The 13,855-nt window shown below is 45.3% G+C and overlaps 1 protein-coding gene across 1 annotated transcript; it reads left to right on the top strand.

The window, feature by feature from the left end:
- The first annotated feature begins 7,313 nt into the window (after positions 1-7,313).
- Positions 7,314-12,823, top strand: CDKN2C (cyclin dependent kinase inhibitor 2C). The gene is made up of 2 exons (XM_063118396.1): positions 7,314-7,592; positions 11,761-12,823. Exons 1-2 carry the CDS (start codon positions 7,464-7,466, stop codon positions 12,148-12,150), a joined length of 519 nt encoding a protein of 172 aa, XP_062974466.1. The 5' UTR covers positions 7,314-7,463; the 3' UTR covers positions 12,151-12,823.
- The last annotated feature ends 1,032 nt before the right edge of the window (positions 12,824-13,855 follow it).

Genomic DNA, 13,855 nt, shown 5'->3' with positions numbered 1-13,855 from the left:
GATGCAGTTCACATGTTTAGCTATGATCTCATTGAGTGATGTAATTCAGTCATAGGAGTACATCAAGTTTCTATGTGAGCATATTCCACATAAAACACCATAGTTGAACTACAAAGTGGAAACCGAGTGGTGGTATTTTTGTTTTAATCAGAATGAAACTTGAACCATAACTTTATCCTAGTAACTGAACCTGAAATGGAGCTAAGAACAAAAAATAATAATACTTGCTTCACTAGTTAAGAAAGGTTCAGTATTTTCCCCCAAATGGAATACGAAAAAATATTTTTAATTATAATTATAGTATTGTTTTCATTATAAAACATGGCTGCAAATAACTAATAGACATCAGACTTCTCACAGAAAGGTCTATCTCACTACAATGAGAATGGAAGATCAGCCAAATAAAGAAGGGTTGGAGGAGGAAAGTAGCACAAGATACACATTGCATGTGACAGCCGGCCTCAGATCACCACCACCACAGCTGCTCAGAAAGAAATGTAATGCTGTCTGTCATAGTCAAGGCCAAGAAAGATTACCAGAACTTTCAGTTCTACTTACCAAACCAGCTCCTCTATGTCCCCTACTTGTGGAGCTGCTCTGTTTTCACCCAATTCAGATATGCCAGTTAAAGAAGTGGAAAGGTCCTCTCCCTGCAACATTGCTTCCTACTCCCAGATTAAGTAAGTCTTCGTTCTCATCATCACTGTCACCAGCTGCTATTGTTTCTCATCCTCTCTCTCATCTTTGCTACCACTTGCTTGCTTGTCAGGCAGACACTGAGTTCAGACAACACGATAAATCGACCAGGGTGGGTGGGCGGTAATAAGAGCAAAATGGAAATCAACCATTGATTAGCTTGTTGTCCAAACTCAGCCACCAGAGAGTCAATTAGCAAGTAAGCAGTGTCATCTATGGCCCTTTCTACACCTAAGGATTATCCCAGGAAAATGGAGGGATCATCCCTGCCTGCTCCCGGGATCCCCTGTGTGTCATTTGGATGCACAGGGATGATCCTGGGACAATCCCCGGGGGGGGGGGGGGAGGCAGGTGTAGGAATGGCCTATAATTGCTCCTTCTCACCACCACAATTATTTGAGCCAGAACAAGAGGCAGGTGAACAAGCAAATTGAAACTATGAAGCGGAGCTGGGTGTAAGCCCTCAGCAGGTGCCCAACCATGCCTTCCTTTGGCCACCCCAACAGTAGTTCTCTCCAATCATTTCATTGCTTAATATGTTCAATTCTGATTAGAACTATGGTATTTTGCTTGGAAGACAGAGTTTTGGTTTAAATTACTTATGTAATTTTTGTGAACCGCCCAGAGAGCTTCGGCTATTGGGCAGTATAAAAATGTAATAAATAAATAAATAAATAAATGTGGCAAATCAAACAGATATTATTCTTTCCCTAGTTTGCTTCTTCCTTCTTTGAGCAAAATCTGAATTTGAACCCCCTGCATGCAAAACCTGAAACCAAAACTGAAAATAGAAGACATAGAGCCTATCTCCTGAAACCCTGAGGTATAGTTGCTGCAGGTAGGGGTGGGAAATCCCCATGCCAGGAGGGAGCGTGGGGTTTTCCAGTGGTGATCTGGGTATTCGAGCCCGCCCCTGCCCTCTTCCCAGCTTCCAGTGACCAATCAGCAGTTGCCATCTGCCCCAGGACGCCCCCAGCTTGACACCAAAGCAAGGTCACACAGTGGAAGGGCCATGGTGACCTCGCTTCAAAGGAAAAAGTTGGGGCAAGTCCCTAACTTTTTTAAGGCACGGATTCGGGGGAAAGCCCCATGGTGGCTGTGAGTCGGCAGCTGCATCAAATAACTCATGCAGCAGCAGCATGCAGCCACTGCGGGGCAAAGAAGACGTATAGACAGCTCCATAAACACTGGTTTGACTCTGTGCTTCCAGGTTATCAATGTATGGCACAACTCCATGGCACATTGTAGCAGCAAAACAAGCTCAATAATTTGATCACAATTACTATTGCACTCCCAAACAATAATGGTGGCATTGTAGTGGGGCCAGAAGCCCAGCCATAACGTTGTGCCAGCACAATGTATGCTGATGTTACAAGGCCACCAATGCTCTTGCCTGCCAGATGTGATGCAGCAAGGGTGGCAGAAAGTGACCACAGTAGGGCCCAAGTTACAAGTAAGACTCAGGCTGGCTCATAGCTCTATCCTGAAAAGAGCCTTTAAGCTACCACGAACCTTTAGCATTTATATCTTGTGCATCCAGATCTACAGCAGTTCATTGGTATAGTAAGCATAATGGAATTTCAAATGACAGGAATTTCAACCTGCTATGTCACTGTGCCTCCTTGCAAGCAACTCGATGCACTACTAGGAGCACTATTGTTCTGACTAACAGCCACCACAGTAGAAAAATTAGTAATGGAAGAATATACTTCAATAAACAGTGGGTTTTTGGGTGTTTCACTAGTGGCTTTAATGAAATAATAGCATATAGTAAATAGTTATAGACCTGACGTTTGCCTTCCCACCAAGGTGCTGATTTAGCAGATGGCTCACATTTTGACCTTAATCAGCTTGACAGCTGCCTGCCAGTCAAAATTCAGCATTGTAGTTACTATCCTAGTGCAGTGATGTAAGGTTGGTATATTAATGCTTGAAAAAAGTTAATGGTGTCAGAATACACTGCTCTGAAAATTCATTTTGTAGGGACTGATAAATCACAATTATGTATAAAAGGTGGAACCCACTGTTGCTACTGTACATAACTGAATGAAACTAAGAAAATATCCATCTTTGTGACAGAAAATTTAGTATAGTCCATATTATAAAATTTACCTGCTCAGTCCATTAGTTTATCTATTTTTACTATTATCTCAAAAAAAAAAGGCAAGAATGTTTAAAAACTGGAAAAGTTGGTAGTGAATATATGTTTTCAAAAAGATTTATAACCAAGTCATTATCTGGGCTGTTTGTTTGGGTGGTGAACAGGGCGGCCACCTTCTGTTCCAAATTCTGGGGGCACCAAAATGACCTCCCAAAGGTGCATTCCAACTTCTCTCCTATGCCAGCCGCCAAACCATCTGTGCTGCCAGAGAGCAAGCCCACCTACTTGATCTCTCACTCTGAGGAATCTCCCGAAGTAAGAAATCAGGTGGGCTCTTTAGAGAGCCACAGCACCTGCACAAAGCATCCAACAGTTTGTCAGAGAGCCAGCTGGGCCAAAATGCTGTGCTTTAGGAGACCTCCCTTGAAACAAGGCATTCTAGGTGACATGGTGGCTATGAAAATCACCTATGCTGTTACCGCATGGGTAATCTCCAGGGCTAGCTCACCCAGAATGCCTCACTTTAAGGAAGGGGGAGGCAGGTGGTAGGGAGCACGCAGAAGAGGAGGATCCATTAGAGGAAGAGGCTGGATCAAAGCAGGGGGACGGAGAAGAGATGAACTCAGCTCAGAGTTAGGGTGGGAAGAAAGAGAAGGGAGGGTGTAGTGATAAAATACCAAGGGTGCCAAAATACTACCTTGCCTGGGCACAAAATACTGAGGCACAGGCCTGGTTTTCATCTCTGTATCTACTTTCAGATTCTGTTATTCTGAAGTTGATTCAATCTTGATTAATCTCATCTGTTCCCTCCAAAACCCAGATATTAACTATAAAGACATATTCTAGAGGCCTAACCTTGTTAGTCTGTCACAACAAAAACAGAGTCTTGGGGCAATTTAAAGACTATTGGTTTGATCCAGTTTTGTGAATGGAAGGGCTCCTTTCATTCATGTAAGGATCCAGGATCCAGCAGTCACTCCCTGCTGGAGTGCCAATTTTCCCTTCCCCTTGCAGCTCCAAGGTCATCTCTCATGTTGCTCTAGAGGATCCACCAGCCCTCCAGAGCAGCTTTTCAGGAGGCACCAGTAAAGGGAAATCACAAAGATCAGCTCCCCACCTACTTCCTCCAGCACAAGCAGAACTCTTCTAAGCACTACCCTGGATTCAACCCTAACACATTTATTATGACTCCCTTCATCAGATGTGTGAAATGTTATCTGAGTTACAGGTATGATATACACATAGTGGGAATTGCACCTGGTGTAAACAGTGAGGCCAGAGGGAAATGCACTGTAGAACGTATAGACACTACATGTGTTAATTTGCTTACCCGTGCTAGGTCTATGTTATCTCTAATTGTTTTGTGAATGGCCACTGTTAATAACTATACATTCTACATTCCATTCTATATATATACCTGTACTCAGGATAGCACTTTATGCACCTGATGAAGAGAATTGTACTCCACAAAAGCTTATTCTGTAATATACTTGTTAGTCTTTAATGTGCTGCAAGACTCTTTGTTGTATTAAAGACAAAGGGTAGTATCCAATGCTGCTGTTGTTCTAGTGGGAATGACTAGAACAACAGCAAAGGAAAACTGGTAGAACAGGAAACTAGCTGAAACTACTGCTTCTGGAATGGAACATGATAGTGGCACCCAGAAGGGAGCTCTGATGACGTGTTCAATTCTGCAAGTAGTTGTTTTAGCGACTTTCCTGGGTTGAGCTAGCACATACTAACTTCCAGTTGCACTAGCAGTCATCCCTGGTAGCACATGATTGGTGCTGGCAAATTGCCAGCACTAGATAGTGCCCAAAGACATTAACTCAGAAGTAAATCCCACAATGTATGTACACAGTTACTTTTGAGTAAGTGCACTTAGGGCCACATGTTTAAGCTGCAGTTCTAAACTTCTTGTGATTAGGTTTATGGTGTTAAGAGTCCTGCCTCCTCAGGCCTTTAATCCATTCATCTGACCCATCTACTAAAACAAAGGATTAGATGGGAGAGAGAAATGACTTAGAACATGTAATGGGAAAGTTGGAGATGTAATATTATGTCCAATAGTACAACTTCACAAGTAGTGTTCCTTTGCATGGGGAAAGTTGTCTTGATTAGAACTTACCCGGGTTCAGACTCAGAACGTGTTTGAATGTTGAGGTTCTACTCGTGAAATAATAAGAGAATGCCTCTCAGCATGTATTGAGTGCTGTGTGTTTCTTTTATTACATTTACAGTCCATCTTTACATTTGACCTACTTATTTTGTCTCTGTTGATACAAACTAAGCATATGCCTTTCAGAGCAGAGTGTTGGAGTTCAATTTTGCACCAAGTTTAGAATATCATTTTTCTTTCATTTTTTCTTCTTCTTAAAGTCATATATAAATCTGGCATTACTGGCAGTAAACCACTCACCACCACCCCTCCTTCAGCTCTGTACACAAGGGCACCTCTCCTCATTTCTGCCTTGGCAATAATTTGCAACGTGGTGACCATCTAGCTCCTCATCTAGCTCCTCATTTCCTCCAAGGTGTGATAGGTACAAGTGGAGGAAAGGTAGGCAAAGGTTTCTCCTTTGCTACAGTCAGAACAGTCTGACATTGACCCTTCAGCGTGACCTTGTCTGGGTTCCGTCTCCTTAGTAACCGGGACCCAGCGAGAGAAAAACCTGCAGATTGCCTCTTTCAGCTACCTTTTTCTACCGGCCTGATATCACGATTTTCAGAGAATTTGCGGCGCGGAGCAAAGGAAGTTTGGATGAGCGATTTCACTCCGGGGTGGCTGGGTGGGGGCATTTTTGTGGCGCGGAGGGCACAATCACTACACGTAGCCTTACTTTTTGGCCCGCCCCCTTTTACCCTTATCTGGCGTAAATAGAGGCACCATACCGACCGAGAGTAAAACGTGCCGTGTATCCGCTTGGCTCGGCTTGTAGCAAGCGAGAGGAGCTCTTCAACAACGTCACAATCATATAGGGTACCCAAAAGATAGTACTGGAGGGCAGGGTGTGAACAAATCGGTCTAAAATGGATCTGTAGAAAAGCAAATATCGGACACATGCGTGGATCTAGGGTCGTATTCTTTGCCACTGCCTATCCAGTCAGGCCTTTCACTCACTCTCCGTCGGAGTCCTCTGTAAGGGCAGCGGGGAAGGGAGGCGTCTTCGGGCAAAGGACGGGAAGGCCTGTTGCCTCTTCACCTCCCTGCCCGCCAACGGAGGCGCCGGGGCCTGGACTGACTGACTGACTCTCAGCCCCTCCGAAAAGGAGCAGGAGGCGGCGCGCTCCCGCCCAGGCCTTCCTGCTTTTTTGCCGGCAACTCCGTGGCGCCTCCTTAAATCTGTGCCGTTAAAATGTGGGCGGGTGTTTCAAGTCAAAGAGCGCTGAAATGTTTTTCTTTTTCAAAAAAAGCTGATGAGGGTTAGAAGTTGGCTGGAGGGGAGGGAAAGGAGCCGGAGAAACGGGGAACCAGCAGCAGCAGCAGCAGGAGCCGGAGCCGGCTTTCTTTCGGCTGCAGCCCGCGACGGATTCGATAGGGCTCGACCCAACGAGACGGGCTCCGGGAAGCTTGCGAGAGCTGCGGCAACCGGGCAAAAAGAGGCAGGCAGACGGTTTTTCCACCACCCCCTCCCCAGAGAGGTGCCTTTACCGCCTTCCAGGGATTGCGCCCCAGGACTCCTGTCAAAGAGGAGGCGGCGGCAGCGCTCTCTCGCTGCAGCCCGCGCGAACAGAGACTGCGAAAGGGGCGCCTCCGGGAGAAGCGAAGCCACGCTAGAAACAGAAGCTGCGGCGATCCGCGCGCTGAAGGAGGCGACTTCTTGGGTGCGACCGCGCGCCCTGGCTGGCGGGCTCTTGTTGGCCACGGAGACCCGCCGGTGCTCAGCCTCGAACTTGCCACGGCCGGGTCTGAGGAGCGCCTCTCTCTGTCGCCGTAGGCTAGAGGGCTCCTGCTTTGCCTGCAGCGGCCGGGGGAGTTTGGCAGCTGATCGCCTGCCGGCTACAATTAACCCCCTCGCTGCCACTGCTTGGATTAAAGTCAGCCCCGGAGAGGGGGGTGGGGTACTGGTTTGTGTTAAACCACTTAAAAAAAACAAAAACCTACCCTTTCGAGATCATGAATGGAAGTTGCTACGAAGAAAGAAGCCCGCGTTGGATGTCGGACACCGCCTGGAAAGAAAGGTGGGTGCCTGTTTCTCGCCTTTCTCCTTTTCCTCCTTCTCCACCTCTCTCGCTCTCTCTGCTCCTCCGCCTCCGCCTTGTTCTTCACCTCCTTCGTCTGTGATTGCACGTTTTAGTTAAGCTGCTCGTGTTTCTCTAGGGGCTTAAGACGCCTGTCAAAGGGGACATAGCCATGTATTTCGCCTTGGCCAAGGTCCTCGCGGGGGGGGGGGGTTGTGCGTGTTAGAGGTGCAGAGATCTGCTTTTCAAGCGGAGCTGCGGCGCAGTGTGTATCACGTGTGAACCCAAGGGGCGGGCTTTTGGCAAGGAGCTTTTTTACGAGTATTTACTACAAGAAGGTCTACTCCAGAAGATTAACATCCCCAGTCCTGTCAGTTTCCGATGGCCATGCCCGCTTAAAAAAACCCCATCCTCATCCTCATTAAAAAAAAAAAAATACAAGCCCAAGTCATCTGCTCGTTGCCGATCGGCACTCGCCTAAGGAATGGCCGAACCTTTTGCGAATGAGTTGGCGTCCGCAGCTGCCAGAGGGGACCTAGCGCAAGTTACTAATTTGTTGGAAAGGAATGTAAACGTCAATGCACAAAATGGATTTGGGAGGACTGCGCTGCAGGTTGGTATCCAGACGGACAGAGGCGATCTTTCACCACTAGGTGAACTGGTTTGACGGGGGAGAGGACCGTTTTAAAGAGGGAAGGGGGTGGGGGAGAGAGAAATATCAGCATTTTTTAAAAAGCGAGCTGGTTGCCATATTTTATAACTTTAGCGGCTCCAACTCCCTAGAGTGACGTACTTTAAGTCAATCTGCTCAATAATGTTTTTAAATCGTCTACACGTTAACTCGATTAAAAAAAAAGAACAACAACCTTTTTTTTTCTGGGGCAGGGAAGCAAGTGGAGGAGGGGGAGGGGAAGAAACCATCGTGGCTAGGTCGTGTTTCAGAGCAGGTCGGTAAACACCGCGTTTCTATTCTTTGCAGTCCCGATTATATGTTTAGGTTTCTAAAAGCGGGGGTGTTCTGTAGCTGACGAAAGCGAGGATAGTTGGGGCTTCGCTTCCCTGCACTTTCCCTCTTTCTCTCCCACCGTGGCGAGCATATTTTTCCCCTCTCCCAACTATTGCCACTGAGTAGCTTAAGATGTACATGAAAACAGTTGGGCCATCTGAAGCTCTAACTTAAAAAAAACTCAAAACAGCGCCCGATTATTTCCCATCCTTCTTATTCCTTGGATTAAACTGGTGGATCGCTTCACGGCGAGGATTTCCTTGCCGTAGGTATAACGTCTACACCCATTTCCAGTGTTTAGATTTACAGGCGGCAGTTGGAGCCCCTCCAACTAATAAAATCCTGGATCCGCTGCAAGATGTTCTCTTTTGAGAACATCGCATAACGGTGCCGAAAGCGTTACCATTCTCGAAAATGAAAAACTCAGTCACGCAAGAGATGTAAGAACCATAGGTGAAAGCCTGCGCGTTTTTTGTGTGCCAGAGGCAGCGGATCGAGTCTACATTTGAGTGTATTGATTTGGCTTCTTAAAGATATCTGATTTGTGCTTTAAAATGCAAGAAGGAAGCCCTCTTTCCAAAATGTTGTCATTGGGTACCATGTTGCTGGGGGCTGAAAAATCAGAGAACCAAGAGACACCCCCTGTTTGTTTGTTTTTAAAGGATAACCTCTTTTTTAATAATAACCTTTTGGTGGTGTTTTCCTCCCTCATCCAATCCAGCTCATAAAGCCTATTTCCACCCCCTTGTCTATGAGGGACATAAATGTAAAAATTATTCTGCTCTGACATCTCATAGGGAAACCTTCAAAGCCCAGGGTGACCAAGGGCTGCTGAAGAAGAAGGAGGAGAGGTGTAGCCACGTTTCCACCTCCAAAATGGGGCTCCCATTTCTCTTCTAAATCTAAAAACAAAACCAGTGATTTCCTACACACCACACACCGACAATCTCACATTTTGCAGGGTTATATTTTCTAAGCAGGAATGCCACACCAAACTGTCTTGTCTAGAGGCATGTCTTTTTCCACTGCCCACTTTTTATTATTATTTGAGGCACACTACCAATGCACACGTACACACCCTAGAATAAAAGCTAAACACAACAGAAGAGGCTGACTGCTTATTTTCAGTATGTATAATCCAGATAGATCTAGTGGGTGGATGAGAGAACTCGAGAAAGTTGATAGTCAACACAGTCCCCAATATTGCTTGCCCTTTATTATACACCAAAGAAAGTGAACACATGTTGGCTTCTGTCCTCTGGCACATTCAAACAGTTTTTCACTATTATTTTCTCTGAACTTTCACCCCCACCTTCTCCTTTCTGAATCAGGTGTTTTAGAGCAGGCCTCCTTTTTATATTTGGCCAAGAAAGGTCAGGTTTACCCTTGTAGGCCTTTTCTTTCCTCTCTGTTGCCTTCCATTGTTTTGGGGAGAGGGGAAAATCCACACCAGAAACACTCACAAGGTTATCTAAACTTCAACTTTTTCCCTATTTGATCTCATGCATCTTCTTCCCTTTGCCTTCCACCCTTAGGTGTCTTGTCCTGCTTTTCTTGCTTATGCCCAAATTGCATAGGGTTACACATGCTGGGTGAGAGCTTAAAAGCATAACTGCTGTGTGTTGGTTCTGTCAATCTGCTGAAGGACCATGCTTTTTGTTTCCAGAAGACTCACAACACTCCTGCGATTTGCAGTGAAAATAAGATGGGCCACAAAGCACACAGCTATTTCCCCATCAATTCCCTGTTCCTATGTGCCATTTCAGGCTAGATGCTGCTGTACATTCCGGTTCTCGTGTTTCCCCCTTACAAAGCTTTGACTTCCCTCTTATTTTTACAGCACTTTCCAGTTTTGTTTACTGTGACTGCTGCTCTTGTATATGCTGAAAGTACAAGAGAAAATAATATGAGGCGTATATATATATATATATATATATATATATATATTATCCCCTTCAAGAAGAGTGGGTCGAACAGGGATGAAAAAAATATTGAAAGCAAAGGAACACATCATCCTTCAAAACTGTCTGTTCTAAAGAGCAAACTTCAATGTGTGATATTACAAAAGATCTGGCTGCAACTTTTTAAAGTCACAAGGACTAGAGGTTTCAGCAAGCCTGGGGGCGCTCTGAGCTGGGCACTCCTGCTCCAGTGCCGAAAATGTGCTGCGTGCAGGCCCTCTCATGATTTTATGATGTTGTGATATCAGATCAAATTTTGTCTTAACAGAAAACAGGGATGATGCTGAATCTTAAGGGTGATTGTCACATAGTGTTTACACAAAAGGAAAGAAAAGGGATGTTTAGGGAAGCCAGCAGTTTTTAAAAACTTTCCATTCAAACCACACTTAAGAACTTCAGAAAGGTTTTTGCCCCTCCTCATTGACTAAAGGAAACCAGAATATGTGTCCATTTGCATTCATCTAATTGTACTAATATTAAATGAAACTAAGGCTGTGATTCTATGTACTCTTATTTGGAAATAAGGCCCATTGAATTCAGTAGAATAGTCTTCTCAGTAAAATTCTGCATCAAACTTGGCTGCTAACAGGTAGCAGTGAGGGAGAAACACACCCACTATAGTCAATTATGCAAATGCTATCTTTTTGTGATGGGTGTTAAGTCTAAAATGTACACATAATATTATATTAGGTTGCTTGCAAATGCAGGAGCAACAGACCATTATTTTTTTATCTTCCTCCAGTTTTTCCTCTACCCCACTCAGCCTGGCAGAGTCCCATTTTGTGGTAGACCTAGTTGGTTGGTGCCTGAAGAAAGCTCTTGATGCTTGATTCCCCCACACATGGCATGGGAAAGTGTTTTGTTGATCTGTTGTCCCCTTGATTTTACCAGCAGTGATTTCCAACTAAATGACTCCCCTGGATTTCACCAAGTCTTACTTTCCAATACTGGGGGGTTAGTACAAAGAGTGAGATTGATCATATTAGCAGAGAGGAAGTTGAGGTCCCCTGATGTCCAGTCTTCAGTATTGGGGCAGGACCATACATCGAAATTATTCCAGTTAGTTTCCCCTGTTATATCTCAGAAGAGAGGTCCTCCCACCCATCCCCAATCTCTCTACTACCACAGAGTCCAGTATTAAGTCCTTGGCATCCCAAAGGGCAAGGAAAACTTCGTATCCCATCAGTAACACCTTGGCAATTGTGCACCCACCTTTCCCTCCCTCCCTGGATTCTGCAGGTGGAGCTTCCCCATGGGCAATACAATTTATGCCTGGGAAGGGCTGAGAGGTGGCATCCTTATAAAATGCAGGCTGTTGAATGCTGAGGATTGTGCAGTGAGAGAGGCTGAAAACAGGTAGCAGGCAACAGATGGAGCATCCTAAAAGCCGTTTGAAAGTGGCTCTATGAAATGTAAGGCTGTTGTATTGAAAGTGGCGGAGGTTAGAGGAGAAAATTAGCATCCTGTTATCTGCTCCGATCCCTTGGGATTGGGCGGTCCCAATTGAAACAAACAAACAAAAATCGCTAAGTGTGGTTCTGTAATCAAAATCAACCAACAACTCAGGGTGTGGGCATATTTATGTATTTATTTATTTATTGCATTTTTATACCGCCCAATAGCAGAAGCTCTCTGGGCGGTTCACAAAAATTAAGTAGAAAAGAACTCAGGGGCAGCAAGTGTCATTTCCCTCTTTTGGAAATGTCTCACACTTAATCCTCAAACTGCATTTGCGCGTCATGTGTGAATCCAGCTCAGTTGCGTGTTTCCTCCCTTTCTCTCTCCCCTTTGTCTTCCCCGCCCTCTACTGCCAGGTGATGAAGCTTGGATATCCGGAGATCGCCCGGCGCTTGCTGCTGCGAGGCGCCAACCCCGACCTGAAAGACGGCACCGGCTTCGCGGTGCTGCACGACGCGGCTCGCAGCGGCTTCCTGGACACCCTGCAGACTTTGCTGGAGTTCCAGGCGGACGTGAACGTGGAGGACAGCGGGGGCAACCTGCCCTTGCACCTGGCCGCCCAAGAGGGCCACCTTCCCGTCGTGGCCTTCCTGCTCGAGCGCACGGCCAGCCGGGTGGAGCATCGCAACAAGCAGGGCGCCACCGCCTACGACCTGGCCAAGCTCTACAAGCGGGAGGCGGTCGCCGAACTGCTCGAGGGCCGCTGCAGCAGCCGGCGGAGGGAGGGCGCCCTCAGCGGGGACTGAAGCACTTACCCCGCCTCGCTCAGGACTCGAACTCTCCCCAAACTTACCTGCTTTTCCCACCCCTGTCCCTCTCCCCCACAACCGCCTCCTTTCTCCCTCTTAATCAAAATATACCAACAAATTGTGTAGGTCTCTTTCAATTGCAGACGTAGGGGTGATTTTTTTCCTCTCTGTCTCTGATAGAAGAACAAGAGAGAGAAAATCACTTCAGTAGCAGCTTTCCGCAAAGGCAGGCTAAACCAGCCAGCCCCCACGGCCGCTCGCTTTCTTTTAGGCCGCAATCCTATGTTTGGAGCGGGGAAGAAAAAAGCCTTCAACTCCCAGCATTCCCCAGCCAACCCTGGGAATTGTAGGAGGTTTTGCTGCCTAAACATGCATAGGAGCGCGCCTGGAGCGCCATTTTTCTTGATAGAAAGGCGGGACACAAATCAAATAAATGCAATTGCTTTTAACTTGGTTTGTCCCTACTCACCCCGCTTTTCACTTTAAAAAAGTAATGGTATCACGACCTGCTTTGCTTTTTTATAAAAAAAGATTTTGCGAGGCTCACTGTGATTTTTCTCCTTCCTCTCCCCTGAAAATCATCTTGCCTAACAAAATTTAAAAAAAATAAAAATAAAACACTGCATGAAGGAGTGTGCCACCATGCTGTGAAAGGGCTTTGTGTCCGAAGTGGGAGAAATGTGAGGGGGGGTGGGGTGGGGTGGGGGAGAGAGAGAGATTTCTGGACGTGTGAAAAAATATATTTTGATACTTGATGGTGACACTAACAAAATCTTGCAGGAGTAGAAAGTTTGCTAGAACTATTTCATTGTGATTTTTATTAGTAATATTGTTGCCGTTATTATTGTGGCTTTCTTCCTAAACCACTTTGTTCTGAAAAGTGTTCTGTTGAAATCAATGGGACTTACTTCCAAGTAAACGCGTTTAGGATCGAGGTTTAAGTCATTCATTGAGTGTGTCTCTGTGTGGGTGAGGCAAAAGGTGATTGTGCTTGGATTTGTTTTAATGTTCATGTTTCAGAATAGGGCAATTATACTCAGAAAAAGAGTATTTTGTTTTTCTTAGAGTTGTTTGTAAATATCCGTTTATCAGGTCCTGAATTTCACAAATTTGGCACGTGGGGGCGGACACATTATTTTGGATATTATTCACAAAAACACGCAAGGCAGTTTTCAAAACTGGCCTTGAAATATGAAGATTAAATTGTAAGATTAGATTGTGTTTACTGGCTTGATCTGACTTGGAAATGCCCCCAAGATCCTTGGTTTGCTTCAGATTGACACCACTTACTCCAGAAAAGGTCCAATGGAATCCACAGTAATCCAGAGTAAATGTTATGGGTTAAGATTTGTAAATTTCGGTCAACGATTATTTTACAGAGTTAATGAGTTAATGAATCACCCTAAACATCGTATATAGAAGTTCAAGGAAATACCCTCCCCACATACACACACACACACACACACACACACACACCTTAATCAAATTGTACTATTTTAGGTCTGATGTTTTAGTTTTTAACCTTTCCATTAGAAAAGGGGGAGTGTTAAAAACTGATACACTTTGCATGGAAATAAACTACAAAACTTGTAACTTTTATCAAGTATTTAAAGTGCTCTCACTTCTCATACTGCTACAGTTTTCTGATTAAAACCTCAATGTGTTACAAAGTTGGAGTGCATTTATTTTTATTCTCACTTTT

This window comes from Elgaria multicarinata, chromosome 1 (genome assembly GCF_023053635.1).
Source record: "Elgaria multicarinata webbii isolate HBS135686 ecotype San Diego chromosome 1, rElgMul1.1.pri, whole genome shotgun sequence".
Lineage (NCBI taxonomy): Eukaryota > Metazoa > Chordata > Lepidosauria > Squamata > Anguidae > Elgaria > Elgaria multicarinata.
The sequence above is the reverse complement of the archived record's forward strand: the minus strand, read 5'-3'. Positions and strand labels throughout refer to the sequence as shown.

Bases quoted from the DNA above. Each gene is read 5' to 3' on its own strand.
- CDKN2C (XM_063118396.1), top strand. From the start codon at position 7,464: ATGGCCGAACCTTTTGCGAATGAGTTGGCGTCCGCAGCTGCCAGAGGG. The intron at 7,593-11,760 runs GTTGGTATCCAG...CTCTACTGCCAG, and splicing joins TTGGGAGGACTGCGCTGCAG to GTGATGAAGCTTGGATATCC.